We start from the raw sequence: 20,469 nt of genomic DNA, 5'->3' as shown, positions 1-20,469 counted from the left end.
CTGGCGGAGGAAAAAAACAGAAAGAAAACAGAGGGGAGGACACGTCTTAAAGGCGCAGCGCAGCTTTCTGGGCCTGGATGTGATTGGACGGAACCACAGTCGCACTTCACACTTGACAAAACTGCTCTTCCTCACGACCCTGTAGGCTCACAAAACATTCCGGAGCCAGGGTGGAAGTGCTGTCTGCCCCAGTTTTTGCAGACTACTGCAGATATTTTCATTTCTGCACACGACTGACTGGGCACAGATCTGCTTGGTGAAGTGGCATCACTGCGCACCGTGTTTTTGTGGGAACAAATACGACTTGATTTCATGCCGTATATAGTGGTCTCCTGGAGAGATGTTCCGGCAAAGGAAGGGGAAATACATACATTACTGTGAAGCGAAGAGATGGAGTCAGGAATCGACTGCTGTCACTGGAGGACAGCACAGCGTAACTTTGTGACATAAATACATATTTTCGATGATGACAGTTTTCATATTGAGCGGTGACAAGCCGCTGACTTTGGCAACCCTCCCGCCCCATGTGACCTCTGAGGCCCCAGTCATCTGCAGTGGGAGCACCACGGTGAAGCTTCTGAAACGTGGTCAAATAAAGTTTTATTATCTGGCTCGGTCGATCTTCGTTCGACTTCTCGCTGGTTCCAGGCTCTCAGAGTTCGAGTCCTGATGTCGACTGAAAAACAACTAATCTTAAACATATAAACGACGAGGCACAGTTTTAGGACAGTTTGCAATTACACTCTTTTACCAGCGGTGCCGCCAAAACATTCTTTCGCAGCATGATGCTCCTTCAATGTATGAGGGACAGCATCATCGTCCAAAAATAGCTGCTTTGGAATCCTGAATTTGACATCCTTGTCCGTGTGTTGTACCTATCTAACTTGCACTTGGTTCAGAGAAAACTTCACAGTGTAAATCCTGGCATATGTTTGAGACCATCTCGAAAAACATTGTAGTTTTCCCTCCTGGAAGTTGGCAAATATGTAGCCATTTTCAGAGACAAATCTGCTCTTGTTTTTGTCTCGGTGGAGAGCGCATGTTTGCTGGTTTGGTTTTGTGGTTTTGAATGAAAGGTTAAACATCTAAAAAACCCACATCACGTCTCAAAATCTTGTGGGAGAGTGGAATCATTTCTCAGGAGAATGAAATGATGAATGCAGGTCAACATCACTGCAGCGTGACTTTGTTCTGGTTTAGGAGTTTGATGCGTTGGTTTCCTCTCACTCTGGTTTCCTCTCAACCCCATGCTCTCTATAAGCAACTGTGATGGAGTGGTGTCCTCTCATGGAAGACACAGATGAGCGCTGTGTTTCCTTGAGAGTCTGATGTAGATAAACAAGAAAGCCCTTTTCACTCGAGATGGATGCTCCCATCAGCCGGATTCACTTCTGATCTCGCGAATTTTGAGTCAAACTTTCTGTCTATGACAGGAGCCGTAAAGTGGATGTACCATGAGCAACAATGCACAAGTTTGAGTCATGACTGTCTGACAAACTGGGTGGTCTGACTGATGCTTTCCTGTGAGGGTGAGTTCGGTTCAGTATCTTCTGTCACGAAAAGGCAAAGAAGGGGCAGAAATTCAGGAAATTCTTCTGAAACCTTTTCATCTTATGTCTAACCTCTTTTTTATCGTATCCATTAGCACGGCAATGCTGAACTTTAGCTGCTACTTAGTGATAAAGCAGACTGAGCACATGAGGTCCAGATCCAACTTGTTGGACTGTTTTGCAGTGGTCATTGATACGAAGTGAGAGATTCCAACCGATGACTTGCTGGTTTCAAACCAAGTCTGCCTGTTTGGGCCCTGGCCCAGCGACTGTGTCCATCACTCTCTCATTGGACAGAAAACAAACTTCCAATTGGCTGACAGGTCAGCTGACAAGCCAGCGACATCTGAAGCCGTCCAGAATAAAGTCATGAGCGATTACCTTGGCTGGTAGCCACAGAAGAAGCCGGTCTGACCGTGGAAAGATCCGTCGAGTTTCTCTGCCGAGGGAGAAGTGGGATCAAACTTCTGCCTCCATGTCAGAGAAAAGGCTTCATCCTCATTTGACACGGCTGCTGAAATAAGTGCAGTTCTGTCTGAGGCTTCAAACAAATGGAAGCAAAGCAAACGTTTGTCCTCGTCGACAACCGATGCGGCCTGAAAGAATTATGTAAACCAGACAAGGAGCCGTTGGATGCCTCTCAGATCCAGTCCTGTTCATTGTTGGACGAGTCACTGCACTGCGAGTGTTTCACCTGCTCCTGAGGACTACAGTCCTGCTGGGATACTGGCCTTTAATCTCATGTCGAGAAAAAGGGGATTTACCTCTGAGGAACTGGATTCCTCATTGCCTCCTTTATTCACTGTAGAATTGTGTTGCACCTGAAGAAGAGCCTGAAGTCGACTGAACATGAAACTAGATGCCGCTTAAATTTGATCATTCAGGTGTCAAATATTAAAATGTTATTTATTGTGATTATTATATTATGAAGCGTCTTTTTTTTTTATTGAGATTGCCCCTTAAACCCCTAGTTTAAACAGCCTGTTCATGATTAAATTAATCTTCTTTTGGTAGATCATCCTGTTCTGGTAGTGTGTATTATGTGTACATTCAACGCTCACCATAACTGATTCTTATATTAAAAAACAGAAAAGGAGCTTTACGTCGTGGAGTGTTGGTAGCGCCCCCTATTGACCATCGTTAAAAAAAAATATATATTTAAAATCCGCTCCTGACACGTTGGGATGCAACTAAAAATACAGAATGTGATTAAAGAGAATCAAAACAAGCAATAAGATGGGAGAAGAACGCTTGTTAAAACACCTCATCTCGCCGCGCTATTATTTAACCATCAATGCGCCTTTGTCCAGATCCTAATCCCACATTTACATTTGGATCTGCTCTGATCTGATCGTTATCTCCTCCCACTTCACAGGTGCCTCTCCAAGGGCCCGAGAGCGGCATCTGCGCGGGACACTGGGCCTCTTGTTCTCCTCTGTGATTCCTTATAATTGCATCAACGCCTTTTACTGCGAGCTACACAGCAAACAGTCTTAAATTTAGAAGGAAACACGAGGACAGACATGATGCGCGGCTCCGACACAGACACTCGCTGTTCCTCCAACAATGAGACCCTGTGACGGGGAGGAAGAGGGGGAGGATGAAGATGGCTGGAGTGCGACACGCTCGTCGCTCATACGCACTTTAGCCAAGATTGTAGGAACTCCGCCGGGCAGGTGAATCAGGTCGCATGGTTGCGCCGCCCAGCGCCTGAAAAAAAAAAAACGTATTCAATGTTGAATATTTCTTTCTTTCTTTCTGCCCAACTCGAACTGATATTTACTTGGAAAAAAAAAAAAAAAGTCTCACTGCAAGACGCGAGAGGTGACCCGGCTCCAGGGCCTCCTCCCCGGGGGAGAGCGCGACTCTCTCGCCGCAGGCTCCGGCCATCTCGAACGAAACGCTCCCGGTGACTGATCATTTTCATAAAAAAATAACAGTAACTGGAGGCCTGGTTTATTCTGATACATGAATTTCCGTGTTGGATAACTCCAATAAAAAAAAGCGCATTGATGACATGATTTAGTTTGGGGGAAAAAAGTGGAATTAATAAGGAACAGTACGAGGCTTTGTTGCTGAAATCAAAGAGATGTTTTTGCTTTTTATTCGATCGTATAACTCAGAATCCAATCACGGCGGAGAAGAGAGGCGAGATCTTATCCGCCAAACCATTCAAATTACACAAGAAAAATATGTTTTGTTCTCTCATTGACGCGTTACATTTGATTTCTATTTTAGCATAAAAACGTGTGTTCACAAACTCCGACGAAAGGCGCTGGAAACCTGAGGTTTTTCTTTGAGAGGTTTTCTCTGAGCGGCCAGTGCGCGCGTCCGTGCTTGAGCTGAGCGACTCGGGAAATCAAGCGAGTGTGTATTTCTGTTGAGACATTTTCATTTGTGGTTGTGTTTATTTACGTGACTGCGTTTCATGTGACGAGTGGAGCGACCCGTGTATGATCGAGAAGATGTAGGAAGGTTTTGCGCGCGTGTACGCGCGCGCTCTCCCTCCAATGAATGGTCCATTGTGAGTCCAGCTTCATATCTCAACCGGCCAAAGGAAGAATCTGGTTTCTGGAGTTGTGCGAGGGCACATCTGAGGGAAACATCTCTGGAGGGTGTTGGGGTGGGGTGGGGTTGTGGGGGGGGGGGTCACAGGTGAGTCGGAAGAATTGAGTTACCGGGACTCGGACCAGCCTGCAGCTGCTGTTTCCTCCATATTTGTCGCAGCACATGTTTCGTTGACCCCAGGGACACCCTGGACAGCACTCCAGTCCAATACAGGGCACGATAGCTGATTGACTTCTCATTGTTTTTGAACTGTGGGAGGAAATCAGAGTGCTCTGAGGAAACTGACACATTCAGCTCTGGAGGAACCGATATGCTGGACTGAAACCTTCCTCAGTTCCACCAAACACTTTGCTTCACTTTGAGTGACAGGTGATGAGAACCAGTCAATGAGACACCAGACTCATTTGTCTCCGCATCACTGCAGGAGATGAAGTGGAGGAAAGGAGTAAAAGAATAGGTAGAGATGTCGATAGAAAGGATTATCTGGCATCATAAATCTGTCATTAAATAGTGGAGTGACTTGAGCTGCTCTCTGCAGCCCCCTATTGGTCAGTTCCCCAGATCCAGGCCGTGATTGCTAAAAGAGGCTTCTCCACATACATGATGGTCCTAACTGGGAGGGCATCTTGGGTTCAGGACATGCTTTTGGACCGAACTGGACCTGACAAACATGTCGATGCACCACAGCTACTGAGACACGCCCTGGATTTTCCTGCTTGGCAAGATGGATCCTTCCCGTTCAAACCCGTCGATGGGGTTGAACCTGCACACTCGTGCACCGGTCAGGTCTGGAAATCCCCGAACATCCATCAGGACTTCAGCCCAAACTGATAATTGCTGGTGGGAGGCTGAACATGGAGAGTTAGTCACTTGGAGAGAAATGCCGAAAATGATGGCGAAGAATTCCGCGAGAACAAGGACGCTCTTTGTTGGGAGGCTTCTGCCGCTCGTCTGACTGGCCCTCGACATCATCCACTCGCAGCGATGACCCTCGCCACTAAAACGTCCAGGCAGCGTGTTTTTCTCTGCTGAGAATCTGTCGTCCGACTTCACATCCTGGATCCAACGATCTGGGCCGGAGGAACTCGTAAACAGCTGCTGTTTGCGTCCCAAAATACTTCAGTGGTCAGTCTCATTTCAGAGATTCTTTTCCTCCACGACCCAAATGGAGGAAAGAGCTTCCAGATAACGCAAGTATGACTCAATAGTTGATAAAAAAAAGTTACCTCAAGATCTATCTAGAGTTTTCCAGCTCAACCTCCATGATGGATTGATGCTTGGATATGGGGAAAGGAACAAGAGATATGACACAAGAAGGAAACAAACCCAGTGAGAACCTTATGATAAGGCAACTCGGTGGATGTCGGACCCTGGCGAGGCATCCAGGAGGCACTCTACGACAAAGAGCCTTGACTCTCAAGTCAATAGCGTTTCTTTTTTGTGCACATCAAACTTTAATATTGAGACCCAGAGACCTGTTTCTGAAACTCCTCTGGAGAAACCTCTGGTGAGCAGCGTTGTCGTTTCTCTGGGAGTGAAACAGTTTTGTGGAAACATTTTGGAGGCTCGGGCCGTGGCAGGGTGGAAATGGAGCTGACGTGTAAATAAAAAAAAAAAAGTCACTTTCCAATCATGAGTTTTTCTCGGAACATTGAATTAAGCGGCGTGAACGGGGGGGTGGAGAGGGGACGATGGGGCAAAAGGGAGGGGTGTGTAGGGGTGGCGGCCGCAAAGACGGCCCAGTGAAAGAGTTTGTTGTCTGATAGAGGGAGAGCAGATGAAAGAGGAGAGGGAGATGGTGAATTTGTCGGGCAATACACCCACCCCCCCACCTTCTTACTCCCCCCACACCCACCCATCAACTTCTTGCCCTGCGGACTCCTTGGACTCAGCCATGTGAGCCAGAGTTCAACGACAGGGCCCAACACACACAGTCACGCTCTTGTATCTCTAACTTTGTGAGGACCTCTTATGGCCATCATCCCTTTCCCCAACCTCAAATCATCAAATTGAGGGTTAAACTTGTGGGGTCCAGCGAAAACGTCCCCACAGGTAGGTGTGTTTCACAAGTGCAGCTAAAGCAGGTACACGCTGCAAGATTGCAAACTCACCTAGGGACATGAGCATCTATTTATGAAATTCCAGTGAAATCTTCTATGCCACTTTGAACACGACACACTTGTAAACAAGCTGAAGCTCTCGCTAACAACCGTGGCTGCCGTGTGTGTGTGTGGTGAGGCAGTTACTCTTTGATGTCTGAGCCTGGTAAGTTAGTAAGAAGTGGACCTCACTCCGGACCTGTCGTGCTGTCTTCCTTCCTCTCGCTACCTTGGCTGCAAATATTTTGGGAATCCGTAACCGGACCCGACTAATCCCGCCGCAGTGCGACAGGTGGCGAGTCGCATGAGGGAAACAGCAGGCCTTGCCTTGGGGGCGAAAGGGGGTGAGACTGGGCCGGAGTGAGACGAATCCCAGCGTGGCGGATTCAGAATCAGCTGATGAATAAAAATAAAGGCGCAAACAAGTCTGAGGTTTTGGGAGCCAAACAGGAAGTTCAGGGGTCACAGAGCATCAACGGCGGTGACCGAAGAGGAGAGCTGGACCAGAGTGCAGCGTGGAGGAGGAGGAACGGCGACGGTCAGACCAGGACCTGGCTCACGTCGCCGATAACATCCCTGCACGCACGTCACATAATTAGCATGCTAACAGGCAGTTAACTGGCGCGAACAAAGAGCCAGTGTTGGGCCTCCACTCCTGACTCCACAGACAATGCACAATGGGAGCCCCCGAATCACCCCGATACCCGAAATGTCCCGGCTCCTGCTGCTTGACTCGCTGACACCATAATGAAACGCTGACAGGCTGCAGGCCCAGAGGTTACTGGACCACTTGTCCCTTCCTCCCAATTTCCTCCGTTTCATGTCTTGGCCCCACCAGGACGGGCACTTCCCAAATATGCTGAGGTCCAACATGTGGGCTTCAATTCTCCCCGAGCAGGGTGGAGAATTGGGAATCGAATGGTTGAATAAATAGCAAGACAAAACAGCCGTGAGGGGAACTTTGGCTTGGGAGTGACACGTGAAGCTTCCATGAGAATCTGGGGCTGAGAGAACCGGACTCTGTTTTCTCCTCAGTAATGAGTGAAGTTTAGCTGAGGTGAGGTGCGGAGCGACGGCCTCCACAGACCAAGGTGCAGCCATCCATCTGTGCTTCAGTGTCACTCACCATGATGCATCTCAGGCAGTGGAACAGCCCACCCAGACAGGTGGACCTGTTCGGTCTTTTGGGCAGGATCTAGGGCAGACTTGGGCAAAGTGAGGCCCGGGGGCCATATGCGGCCCCTCGCCTGTGTTTCTGCAGCCCTCGTGAGGTCAGACTGAAACCATACAACTTATAACTTGTCATTTTTAAATCCTGTTTCTGCTTTAGCTAGTAACTTTTGTTTCTTCTTTTTGTTTGTCATTTTCATAGTTCAAAGATATATATTTTTTTTTTTTCATCTTCGATGTTTGGTGCATAGTTTTATCATGAATTCTATTCAAATAAAATGCACGTAAAATGATTTTTTATAGGTTTCGTGCCATATTTACACTTCTTCATATCCTTGCTTCTATTGAGCCATTTATGGTTCGTTTCCTCCTTGTTACTTCAGATTTTTTTCAGTCATGTTCCATAGTCATCGCTGCCTTTCATGGGGCATGGTGGCCCCTCACAACAGTTACAGTTTATAATGTGGCCCTTCAGGAAATTTAACTGCCCTCCTCTGATCTAGAGCAATGCACATTTTGCTCTTCCATGACTTGGGATTGGGTGAGTTGATGACTGAAGTCTGACATGCATGAAGCCTTGAACTACCGCCTCAGGGCGACACGATATCCGAGTCTAAACCGACGATGGCATGCAGACGCGGCGCAGCCTGGTCGGGACCACGAGACCAGACGCCGCTCTGTGGATCAGTGGAAGGGGTATGGAGTTCAGGCACCATCATGGCAGAAGGTCTTGAACATCAGGTTTGGTCTGTTGAGTGCGACCAGTCGGGGGACGTTGAGAAGTCAGATCCTCAGACATGGCCTGGACTTCAAAACCCAAACTGCCTTTTGATTTTGACTTTTTCCGGGTGGGACACCCTGCTGTGGGGCGCCGGCAGATGGTGACGTCCAACAAGTTGGCCTCAAAGAACCTTTGGGAATTTTCCTCTCTCCTGCCAGCAGTCAGCTGAGACTGAAGGTCTCCAGTCTCCTGGGGCTGTGATGAGCTGCACCCAAAGCTCTGCACATGACGCCCAGCTTCAGCTGACAGCTCCCAACCATGAGCTGCACCAGAGAATTCCCCTCTAGATCGACAGCCATCTATGGAGCATATAGTGGAGCTTCTGCGCGGCTCACACCTGACCAGGTGCATCCAGGGATTTCAGTTGAAGAAAGTGGCAGATTCATTGTCTGTGCTGTCATGTTACCTAACACGGACAAGAACCATGTTGTTCTTCGTGGAAGACTCCAGATCTGTTCTCCAGATCTGTTAATGGGCGACAAGGACACACGTCAGAGGAGAGACGTTGCCTTCTGGTTCCTTAATGGGCTCCAGTGTCCTGCTGACTACACCAGTCATCGATTCCAACATCGACATGTCAAAGCGGTTAGTGATGTTTAGCAACACCTCACCTCCACCGCGGCCGCTCCTGCGCCCGTGTCTGCCACGGCTCTCATTGCTCAGAACCTGGAAATAGGAACTGATAAATTTTGTTTTTTTTGTATCTGGAAGTTCTTTATGTGGCGTCAGGCGACAACGACAAGAAGCCCCAGTATCTCACAGCAAATTTCCTTGATCACCAACATGTTTGCACCGTATTTTTGAGGCGTCTCTGAGGAATGCTGCACTTTCTACATTTGGTTTTGAGGGCTGATCAAGTGACGTGTCATGTGATGAGGCCTGGAGCCTTTGGCAGCATCTTGTTGTCCCTTGTGAGTTGCCGTTCCCCACACCCGTCCCCTCCGGTGTCAACTCAAGTCTCCTCTGCCTCCTGACGCCGTCGCACATGTCTTTATCGGCCACCAAAACCGCACAGATAACGATACCAGAGATTCCTGACTTGAAATTTAATTAAACTCATTTATTTATTTATATTTCTTTCACTGAACGCTGTTAAAATGCGTCGAGTCGTTCCGCAGTCCACCACTAGATGTTGCTGTGAATCGCCGGGGAAAGACTGGAGAGCCCTCCAGTGTTGAAATACAGCAACTGCAATCCATTACAACTGCTCCACGCTTGAATATTAAATTCACGAGGAAGACAAAGTGGTGTCTGTAGATCAGTAATGATGGCCTTGATTTTTTTTTTCATGTATTCATAGTTTGATAATATTAAAAATATATGACATTCAAAAAAATCACTTTCATTTAACATATTTATTGCACTTTTCTGCTGCAGCACCCACCTTCCTTTTTTTCATTCCCAGCAGATTCTCTCCTCAGATCCAGCACAACTGGAGAGGTCTGTGTTTTTTCCGTGTCTCTTTCTGCTCACTGACGGTGCCCCAACCTCTCAAATGACAGCGGAAATTTGGGACGTTCTCTTAAACAAATTCCTCTGGTGTGTTGAGGAACATCCTGAACTTCCAGTATCGGTCAATCAAAACCAATGAGTTCAATAACTGAGTGCAAATATATCATCATAATAATGGTGATCATATAGCTTTATATATATTGCACTCTTTAGAACACTGTTCACAAAGTGCTTTATAGGCAGAGCAGCGACTCTTGATCACAAAGGGGCGGCTAAACTCTTCGTCAAGTCGAACTAAGCCAACGTTTGGAGGATGTTAGATAAATTCTCGTTGATCCTAAGGTGGACAGGGAGCCAGTGCACAGAAGCTAACACTAGGTTGATCTGACGGAAGCTTCGCGTCTGAGTTCTGAACCAGCAGGGGGCGTGAGAGAGAGACTTCCTATTGAGAATATGAGCGCATGAATATGTTCTCCAAAGTCTCCATCGATTCTAGAGATCATTTTTAGCCTTAGGGACTCTTTTTTAACGTGAGGATCAAAAGTGAAGGGTCAGAAGGGATGCTGAGATTTCTGGCTGTAGGAGGATGTAGGAGATGATCTTGCCAATTGGACCCTCACATCTGTCACTTTAAGTTACTGACCGAGCCTTGTTCCGAGACTCCGCTCTAGTGATGAAGCAGTGTCCTTATTTTCTGAGCCCACTAGATGGCGCAGTCTGTCCTTTGATGAAACCTCACATCATGATCCAACTGTGAGCTCCAGCTGAGTTGCACCTCCGGTACGGACTTCTATTTACAAAGCCGCTGCTTTCTTTCGCTCAACTCCAGAAACTCTGTTCTCCTCCTGTCAGCCCTGTGGCACTCTGACCCTGAACTCACCAAGAACCTCTACAGACCAGGGTCCGGCTCCAAATCAAGACCTAATGCATCAGCAGGCTCAGTCTGAGTCCACATCCAGCCTGGTTTCATGGCATCTCTAGCATGACCTATGGCCAAGATCACTATCTGTAACCCTACCTACATTCACGTCCTGAATCTCAGCCTGGAGTAGATCAAACTCCAACTGCACTGCAGCCCAAAGCGAGGCCTGCTGTACCTGTCTCCTGCCCTTCACCTCTCTCACTGAGACGGAGATACCAGCCGGGCTTTCAAGCCCTGATAGAGCCTGAATGCAAGCGCTACCAACATACCTATCCAGCGCTCGTCTCTAGCACAGCCGACAGCTAACTTCCCCTCTAACGTTAGCGGAAGCTCACCTTCCTGAATTCCAGTCCCAATGTGCCCTTGTAGCCAACACACTACAAGGACTTTAACACCTCATCATCTCTTTTGGAAGATCAGAGAACCGAGGGAAGCCTCTGGAAAGAACTGTTGCTAATGATCCCACAACACTCCAAAACACATCATAACTCATCGGGTGTCAGGACGGTCTGACATGGACTCGTTCTTCTCTTGGTACATGCAGCTTCAGTATACTTGGAAGTGTTAGTGGGTTAGCTTGGGCGATGACTCCCAAGATTGTCCAGGCAGTCTTCCACTTCTGGTCTTCAGATCATCCCACAATGCTGTTCATGAAGCGAGTAGCACTGGACCCGACTGGACTCCTACTCGGTTGCTCACGGCAGAACAAGGCAAAAGGGCTTTGTGCAATGGAAGGAGACTCCGCAGCCTTCCAGATCCTGTGATCAGGAATCTGGCTTTGGGATCATCTAGATCTCCTGCTCGGCTTTATAGGTCACTGGATCTAGAGGAATGGCGGACTGCAGGATGTCCAACTCCATCTGGTTGTTGTCCATGTCCAGGACACACATGACCTTGTGACTGTCTGGCATCACGGCCGCAGCATCCTGAAACAAGTCCACAGAAACCGACGTGGTTCTCTGATCTGCCTTCTCTGGTCCCACAAACTGAGAGGAGGTGAAAATGTCGTCCTCTTCTTCTTCCTCTCCACAGTTCAGCGCGACCTCATTCTCGTAGCAGAAGTCACTGAGTGACCGAGGGACCGTGCTCTTCGTGGACCGCATCGCTGGAGAAGCTGCAAAACAGTCCTGGCCGGACACTTGGTCCAAGTCCTTGGCGCTGACGCTCGGCGTGGACGGCACCTCATAGGTCTTGTCGAAGCGGCTGTAATCCACCTTGTAGCAGTTTTTATCCTCGTAGATCACAGACTCGAACCTGTGGCCCCAGAATATCTCTCTTGCAAGATAGGAGCTCCGGAACTGGGTGGTCATGGCCGTGGCCTCCACCATCCCCTCCAGGATCACAACAATTTCAAAGTCGTCCGTCTCCAGCTGGGCTTTGCTCAGCTCGTACAGAGGGCTGTCCTTGTCGATCTCGTGGATGATGACCAGCGGGGACACGAGGAAGAGCCGGTCTGTCCCCTCGTCGTAGCCCACGTTGAGGTCCATCTGCTCCAGAGGGATGAACTCTCCTTCAGCCGTGACGTAGGAGCGAATCAGCTGGGCTCTGACGTGAGCTTCCACGATGTGGCTCCGCCGCAGGTTGCCCACTCTCCACATGAGACAGAGTTTCCCATCTCTGAGCGTGATCACGGCGTTTTTGGAAAACACCAAAGTCTGGTTCCTCTTCTTGGGCCGCGCCATCTTTGCCATGATCGTGCCAATCATGAACGAGTCGATGATGCAGCCCACGATGGACTGGACCACCACGGTGATCACGGCCGCCGGACACTCCTCGGTCACGCACCTCCAGCCGTAGCCAATGGTGGTCTGGGTCTCCATGGAGAACAGGAGCGCCCCCACAAATCCCTGCACGTGAAGTATGCAGGGCAGCCGTTGTTGTCTCGCGTGTCCGTGAAGTCCCGCTGCTGTCAATCCCCCGGCCTTCAGCATGTCTTCTCCAAAGTCGCCGTGTGCGAGAGAAATGCCATAAAAGATGATCCCAAACAGAAGCCAGGAAACAAGGAAGCTGGTGCAGAAGATCAGCATCAGGTATCTCCAGCGGATGTCCACACAGGTGGTGAAAATATCTGCCAGATAGCGCTGCCTCTTCTCCTCCATGTTTGTGAAAACCACATTGCACTGTCCGTTTTTCTTCACGAACCGACTCCGCGCCTGGTGGGAGCTCTGCTTCAGAACCTTCCCATTGTAGTTGTTCATCCCTCCTTGTCTCCTCACGCAACAAGAGGTGGCCCCTGATCTCCGCCTGCTGTCGTCTTCTTCTGCGTCGCAGCGCAAGTGAAGAGGGAAAGTGGGCGAGGAGCGGCCGTTGTGGAGAGAAAGCTCAGCGATCTTCTGGCGTTCCTCCTCTGGTAAGGTGTCCGACACGATGCTGTACCTGTCAGAGCAGAAGGGAGAAGTCACCTGTGTGACCTGATCATGGCCCGATCTCCAGAGTCCATGATGTTTGCTAATGATATAGTGATTTGGAGTGGGTGTGAGGAGGAGGAGAAAAGGAATGAAAGAGCGTGTGAATGAGAGAGGGGAGTGAAAATGAGGGGAGTAGAGCTGGGAAAAGTGAACTGAACTGGTCAACTGGAGCTTCACTTTGTCTCCCTCTGTCCTCTTTATGGGGATTAACATCGGAGAAGGTGAGCTGAGTAAAGCTCCATGAGGATTGAAATCATCATCACTTATTGGATTACACCTGAGTCACAGACAGAGCATCTATTCTGAGGGGTTTCAACATATTTCAGATGAAAAACAACATTTGCTCATGTGTTGGAGCTCCACAATCCTGATGTAATACCGAGGTGTTTTAGTCGCCGCAGATTCGTGCTGGCGCTCTGCCACTCTTTCTCTTCAGAGGTCGTGAAAATGAGTGCTAAAGTCTCCAGGCCAGACTTTCACTGAGTCAAGCTTTTTTTTTTTTTTTTAGTATGATTACTTGATGCCCATTATGTCTCAAACCCCCGTTGTCTGCTCATTTTGGTTTGGACTGCTTCCTGCTCCCGCCTCTTTTGCCTCCTCTCTTCCAGGATTGGGGGTCCCTTCTTCCCGCCACTGACACACACGCACCTGAACCCCATCCTGCAATCTTGCCGTGCAATAGTTAAACGCCGTTCAGAAGACAATCGGCATCAGTTTGTCACGTGTGTTCGCCCTGGTATGACCCCCCGCGTTCGTCTCGACATCCTGAATGATTCATCTCTGGACCACGGACATTTTGCCATGCGCTTTCCGTTCGTGAGTTTTTGCTGAATGATCTTTTGTTTTCCAGTGTGTCTGTGCCTGTTGCCTGGTTCCTCATCCCCCCAGTCCTGTGGACTTGCTGCGCGCTCACGGACGCTTGTTTGACTCATATATATATATACATATATATATATATATATATATCTGATAAATAATTAAAATTTGTTGTGTTCAAAAAGATCCAAAACGAGGTCCTGTTTTTCATATGAAAGAATAACTGATTATTATTATTAACTCGGGACACCACACTGTTTTGCTTTTGATGTATATTTTTCTTATAATATTCAGCGACCGATTATTGGACCAAAAGTAACTGATAATAAATTTCAATATTGTTTTAGAGGGTTGTTTACGATCGCCAGCTTCCGGTCAGGTTTTCAATTCTTACGTCTCTGCTGCCCCCTGCGTCGCTTAGCTGCTCTAACAACAGCTGTGGTTTGTGTTCCTGGGCACGAGATGGTATTTTTGAAGGAAAATGAAAATACAGGTCAAATGAATTTGAATGACAAGAGGAAGCTCAACTTGAGTGTTGATGAAGATATGAGTTCCTCGACTGTGGGAGTGCCTCACCTGTTGGACCTGCGTGTTCCCATGGCACCACTGAGTCCAGGCCTGACTCTCTTCTGCAGTGGAACGCTCAAGCATGGGTGGCTGTTTGGACAGCTGAGCGTGAGACAGAGCAGAGTCAGTCAAACATTCTGTTCCTGAGCGTCAAACAATCCCGAGTCCGGCCTTCAGTTCGAGCAGACCAAACTCAGCAGACAGACCCGGGTCAGCAGGTACAAACCAAACTGCCTGGCTGCTCTGGTTTCCATGGGAACCTGTTTTAGCTGCTGTTTCAAGCAATCGAGGGAAGTGGAGAGACAGCCTGGTGACACAGTGGAGAAGAGGAGCTTGCAGGGCTCCTCTGACTACAGAACCTTTCACGTCGTTGTTACTGGATGAATCACTCCTCTAAATGTTCAAATTAAAATGTGCGTCCCAAATGACAGGATAATTCAGTTACCTGGTTACACAAGATTTTTACACGTCATAGATTAAACATGATTTTTTTTTCAACGGTATGGCCAGGGATTTGAACCTGCGACTCTGCTTCTTGCCAGGGCTGTTATAAGCTTTAGATGTGCACTGTAGCTGGTGACCACCGGAGGGCGCCTTCATCTCCAGAGACACGCAAAACGGAACAAATGAACCAATTAATTCAATGTAATTTGAGAGTTAATAGATCAATAAGTTGCTGTTGCTCTCAGAGTCCCAATCTCCGAAAGCCTCCTGAGTCACAGATGGGATGAGAAAGGTGGGGTTCATCTGGAACACGCAGATCTGTCCACGATTAATCCGGAACAGAACTTCAGGGGAGGACAAGGAAGACTTGGTTGGGATTGAGAAACAGGATTATGATGCAGAAGTGTTATTCTGGATAGTTTTATAATCTGGTGTGACTCAACCGCACATCTGCCGTGGCAGAGGGCAGCATATGCTCGCGAGCGCAACATGGTTCTGACACTGGACCGGGCTGGGAGACAATGGGACCGGCTGGTCCGACATGCTTCGCTGGTCATAATTCAGAACCAGGGCAAAGCGTGGCCCGTGGCCTATACCCATCTGGTCAATGTCACCTGGACACAAAACCTTTTAGAGTTCCAGTCCACTTTAGCGTCACCTGCTGTTCACGACTTCAGCTCATGTGTGTATTTTACATTTGTTTTAAAGCTGAAATTTACTATTTTCTCCTTATTTTATGATCAGTTGATTCATTTGCAATAACATAAGACAATTAAATACTTGTCAGCTGTTGGAACAATTTTTTCACCTTGTGTTTTTAATATTTGAATAAATGAATCCTTCCTCTCTTTTTCAGGCCTTCAGCATGAGGAGCAGTTCATGTGACTCTTCCTGTTCTATCCCAGTGATTCCATCTGTTATTTTAATTTCTGTGTTTCTGTTCTCAAATAATGTTCTTGTTCAAAATTGTTATTTAAAGGCAACAGTTCTTGATATATTTTAAGATATTTGCAACTACTTTTACTTCTGAATTATTTGACTTTGTGTTTAAATTGTGATTTTATTATTTTTACTGATGAAATGAGCTTTGCCTGAGTAAAAACTGAATTTAAGATAAGTATGCCATGTGATTTTGAAATTGAATTATTTGAAATGGAATTATTGTTTCCTCCTCCATGCGCTCCAAACATCACATGTATCGGATCACAACGCCACAACATTGCGGTACTTCTTGTCTCATTACCTTCAAAGTTTCTCCCTCCAGTTTTGCGTCCCCAACTTCTGTCACCTTGAACTCATTCTTCTTCCAGTCTCCCACACTCTCTTCCTTTCACTCCGTTAATCTTTTCTTGTCCCGCGCTGACTGTAATCCCGTCTGTGTCTCCGTGTTCTGTCCGCGAGTCTGAGCTGGAACCGCGGTGTCAATCTTCTCTCTCTCTCTCTCTGGGAGGGAGGAGACCACGCTGGAGCTCCTGTCCACTCTCAGCCTGAGTGGGTGTCCGGCAGCCGCTGTGAGTCATGGTTGCTCAGCTAAGGCCGGTGAGATGAGACGGGAGCAGGTGGGTGAGGAGGGAAGCGCCACTGTAACCACCCAAATCACACACAAACATATCTCCTCGCTGCTGTCGAACAACCTTCACTGTGATATAGTCATGGATGCAACCGGACGTTCAACACCATTGTATTCATTGATATTACAAATTCATATTTTACTTTACCACAGGGTTCGACACACTTTACTCCGATTGTTGCCCTCATCATCTCACTGAGTTAATTGGACTCTTCAAGTATGACAACCAGTAGATCCAGCTGCCACCTCCAAGTGTATTACTGCCAGGTGTACTGCCTGTACAAGTACTATTTTGCCTGGTTTAATGTAGCTGCTGCGCTACTGTCCACAGGTCAGAGCTGTCTTCTTCTGCTGAGGAGGCTGAGGTGTTTTGGGGTGGAGCGGCTCCCCCTGTGAGTCTGAGGCTGGGCCGCCCTCTGGAGCCTGTGGGGGCCTCACACTCCAACACACACTCACTGGATGATGAAGCACCTGGGTGTGTGGAGGACAGGTATCCATTCTTCCTGCTACCTCACAACTTCCCAAACTAAATCTATTGAGACTAATCTGCACACTGCAAATGTGATTTATAGCGAGTTAACAAGTTGGTTTCTTCTTTTTTGGAGTACTTGTATTGCTTCTACAGCTACTTCATGCTGGTGTTACACCTTGAGATACTAGCTCCACTCTCATTACCTCTGTTAGTACTGCATCTTGGACTACTTATTATAGTATGGAGAGAAGGACTTGTCCCCAGTACACGTGGTTACTACACTGTTTTGTTGCTACCACTTGTTATAGCGCCGTCACACCTGCTCTGACTGTGTTTTGAATGATGAGTGAGAGTGTGTCAGTGTGTCACCGTGCGCGTCTATGAATAGCTGCTAATCGGACCCAGATTAGTTCCCATGACCTTTTGCTCAGCCGGGTCCAGACGAGGACCTCAGGCTGATGCTCCCCTGTCTGACGCCATGAGACGTGGTTGTGCGGACCACATGATCCGAGGGCGAGCGTCTCCAGGGTGATGCTGGACTGTGTGCTGCCCCCTCATGTTCTCTGCAGCTCCTGGCTGTAGGCTGGAGTCTCAGAGAGAGCACATGCCCGCTGTGGATTTCTCCACCTCAAACATGGGGGCAGGCCGGCGGATTTAGATCTGAATCAAGGAAGAGGATGAGGTTGGAGGCGGGAGAGGCTGTTTTTAGGAATGGAAATATCATCAGAACTGGACTCATGTTTTGACCCACAAAATCAGGAGAAAGCTATCGAGTGTGCTCATGCTAACTTTAGCAGTTAACAGTTCAAAATGACCATTTCCAAAAAAAAAAAATTAAGGTAGAGGAGGATCCTTCGTTTTATTTCACTTTTTTTGTAATTTGGGATAATAATTACCTTTAGGTTATTGGCAGGCAATTATTATGAGTACTGAGATAGACCAGATTCGACCGGAAGAGCCACGGACTCGTAACATCGCAGCCCTGACGCAGACGTTTAAGGTCGCGTCGCATGGCGTGTTTCGACTCCTCATGGTGAACTTCTGATCGTCGCCGGAGGAGGGCAGTAGACCGCGTTAGTCGTGTAAGCAGCTCGAGAAATCAGCTCCGAAGAAGATGCTCCCAGCATTTAGTTTGACGCGTCCCAGCCACGTCATCTCCAGAAACTCTCGCTCGACTGCCTTTATTTTGTCTCTGTAACCTGCCGACCGCTTTGATTTATGCCTTTGCACGGCTCGTAGGGGGTGTCGTTTCCTGGCGTTCGCTGTGGAATAGCTTTGTGAGCGCTGTTCTCTGTGCAAGTGACACGACTTGCCTCAGCTTTATTCCAGCCTGAACTCCAGTTCTCTGTCAACAACATGAACGTCTTTCGTCTGGCCGGCGACGTGTCGCATCTGGTGGCGATTCTCATCCTTCTACTGAAGATCTGGAAGTCCAAGTCATGTGCTGGTAGGTTCTCTGGGGGTGTGCTTGTGCTGTGGTTTGCCAGCTGAATAGCTCGCGTGTCAGGTCAGTGGCGAGAGTGGAAAAGTTGGCTGTAGTTTTCAGACGATTATTCTAGTAATCGGTCAGCGAGGGCTTCATTAAAAGCAGCGACGTGGCAGAGCACATGCAGCTGCTGCTCCACCTCCACTGCTACATCCTGCATCCTTGTGTGCACAGCTGTGTTCTTCAGCTCATTGCTCCCGGACTCATCATCATGAATCCTTCGCTCGACTTTTCTCCAAATCGCATCGCTGTGAATGTGACGTAACACTGAGCCCCATTCACAGGAATCTCCGGCAAATCTCAAGTGCTGTTTGCCACGGTCTTTACCACCAGATACCTGGACCTGTTCACCGTCTTCATATCTCCGTACAACACCGTCATGAAGGTAAAACGCTGTGACGTCAGCAAGTCTAGTGTCTGTCAAAGATCTGACCGCGCCAGCATCACGACCAGGCCAAGAAGCTTTTTACTGCTTCAGACGTAAACGCTTCAGCAACCACCAAACTGGTCCGTATTTATAGTATATATATTTATATTTATATTGATCTTGACTTTAAAGCTGAGACGACATCACTTCCAGTCAAACTGGAATGTGACACCACCTGAACCTGTCTTCATACCAGTAGAAACCACAAGACTCGTCACAGTTTCTTCAGAGCACAGACTTCTCTGTGGTGTGCAGACATGTTTGTTAACAGGGGGTATGGTGGAGTGGGGTGGGGTGAGGGGGGTCTGTGGGGCAGCAGCAGCAGCAGCAACAACGTCACAAGTGTCTCAGACTCACACGTTCTCTGCTGCTCTTCCTCAGGTGGTCTTCCTGGCTCTGTCCTACGCCACCGTCTACCTGATCTACATGCGCTTCAGGAACACCTACGACGCAGAGAGTGACACCTTCCGCGTGGAGTTTCTGCTGGTGCCCGTCGTCGGCCTCTCCTTCCTGGAGAACTACGCCTTCACTGCCATGGAGGTGAGTGAAGTGCAAGCGGCCCCTCGGTTGTGAGCCTGGTCACGAGCATGACGGGCGTCTCCGCAGATCCTCTGGACTTTCTCCATCTTCCTGGAGGCCGTCGCCATCATGCCTCAGCTCTTCATGATCACCAAGACGGGCGAGGCCGAGTCCATCACTACGCACTACCTGTTCTTCCTGGGGCTGTACCGCGCCCTCTACATCGCAAACTGGGTGTGGCGTTACCACACTGAGGGCTTCTTTGACCAGATCGCGGTGGTTTCCGGAGTGGTCCAGACCATCTTCTACTGCGACTTCTTCTACCTTTACGTCACGAAAGGTCAGTTGGAGGTCTCTGTGAGCTTCTCTTCTCCTCTAAACTTCCGGTTTCCCCCGCAGTTCTTCGTGGGCGAGGGAAGATGAGTCTGCCGATGCCAGTCTGAGCTCCCGCTGTGCCTCCCGCGGCCCTCACACAGAGCCGTCCTGGAAGTGAAGGTCTGGCTTCTATCTGCCACCAAAACTTTCCACGTTCAGTCTGTCTTTGTACAAGTGCCGAAACCTTTGTTTGGAGTTTTCTACGCGTGGCGCTGGAGATCTGGCGAAAATGGGATGCGCTTCTAGGTGTTCAGACTTTTTACGAATTATTTTTATATCCATGATCTTTGATACCGAAAACATTACACGATACTCCATCACCACTGCATCAGATCGAGTCATTACCTTTAACGTCTGTTTCTCTTCTGCTTTGGAGAAAAAGGGTTCAACATTTGTCTTAAATTAAGCCTCAGATATGACTTCCTTTATTTGCCTTTTGTACTTGACAGTTGTGTTTAGGGTTTCCTCTCCTGCATTGTTTCTACAGATGAAATCTTCTCATTCATTGTTTGTTCTTCTGGTGTTCTGATGAGCAATATTTAAGTGTGTGTTCATTATAAACAGTTTAAAATCGACTCTCCTTCACACTCCGCTAGTTTGTTCTCATCATGTTGGTGTTTTTATCTTTGATCTTCAGACGACAAATTGTTAAAATATTTCTCATTCATATCAAGAGTTGTTTGAATGCAGAAGGTAACTATACATAATACAAATGTTACTCAACAAAATTATATATATATATATATATATATATATATATATATATATAGATATAGGAATTAAAATATGGTCTATATGATTAGAATTTTATTTGAAATAAAAGTCAATATAATAATGAAAAAT

General features: G+C 47.9%; 2 protein-coding genes across 2 annotated transcripts; one reads left to right on the top strand and one right to left on the bottom strand.

Moving 5' to 3' along the window:
• Window positions 1-9,263: 9,263 nt before the first annotated feature.
• On the bottom strand, window positions 9,264-16,280 carry kcnj4 (potassium inwardly rectifying channel subfamily J member 4). The gene is made up of 3 exons (XM_053852916.1): window positions 16,021-16,280; window positions 14,343-14,435; window positions 9,264-12,918 (listed from the first exon to the last, which is right to left on the bottom strand). The coding sequence occupies exons 2-3, from the start codon at window positions 14,363-14,365 to the stop codon at window positions 11,331-11,333; spliced, it is 1,611 nt and encodes a 536-aa protein (XP_053708891.1). The 5' UTR covers window positions 14,366-14,435; window positions 16,021-16,280; the 3' UTR covers window positions 9,264-11,330.
• A 1,577-nt stretch (window positions 16,281-17,857) lies between these two features.
• Window positions 17,858-20,201, top strand: kdelr3 (KDEL endoplasmic reticulum protein retention receptor 3). The gene is made up of 5 exons (XM_053852928.1): window positions 17,858-18,266; window positions 18,590-18,690; window positions 19,114-19,272; window positions 19,339-19,591; window positions 19,651-20,201. The coding sequence occupies exons 1-5, from the start codon at window positions 18,176-18,178 to the stop codon at window positions 19,692-19,694; spliced, it is 648 nt and encodes a 215-aa protein (XP_053708903.1). The 5' UTR covers window positions 17,858-18,175; the 3' UTR covers window positions 19,695-20,201.
• The last annotated feature ends 268 nt before the right edge of the window (window positions 20,202-20,469 follow it).

This window comes from Synchiropus splendidus, chromosome 19 (genome assembly GCF_027744825.2).
Source record: "Synchiropus splendidus isolate RoL2022-P1 chromosome 19, RoL_Sspl_1.0, whole genome shotgun sequence".
NCBI classification, from domain to species: Eukaryota; Metazoa; Chordata; class Actinopteri; order Syngnathiformes; family Callionymidae; genus Synchiropus; species Synchiropus splendidus.
Note: the sequence above shows the minus strand (reverse complement) of the source record. Positions and strands in the feature narration are given on the sequence as shown.

Bases quoted from the DNA above. Each gene is read 5' to 3' on its own strand.
- kcnj4 (XM_053852916.1), bottom strand. From the start codon at position 14,365: ATGGGAACACGCAGGTCCAACAG. The intron at 12,919-14,342 runs GTGAGGCACTCC...CTGCTCTGACAG, and splicing joins GGAACACGCAGGTCCAACAG to GTACAGCATCGTGTCGGACA.
- kdelr3 (XM_053852928.1), top strand. From the start codon at position 18,176: ATGAACGTCTTTCGTCTGGCCGGCGACGTGTCGCATCTGGTGGCGATT. The intron at 19,273-19,338 runs GTGAGTGAAGTG...GCGTCTCCGCAG, and splicing joins ACGCCTTCACTGCCATGGAG to ATCCTCTGGACTTTCTCCAT. The intron at 19,592-19,650 runs GTCAGTTGGAGG...TTTCCCCCGCAG, and splicing joins CTACCTTTACGTCACGAAAG to TTCTTCGTGGGCGAGGGAAG.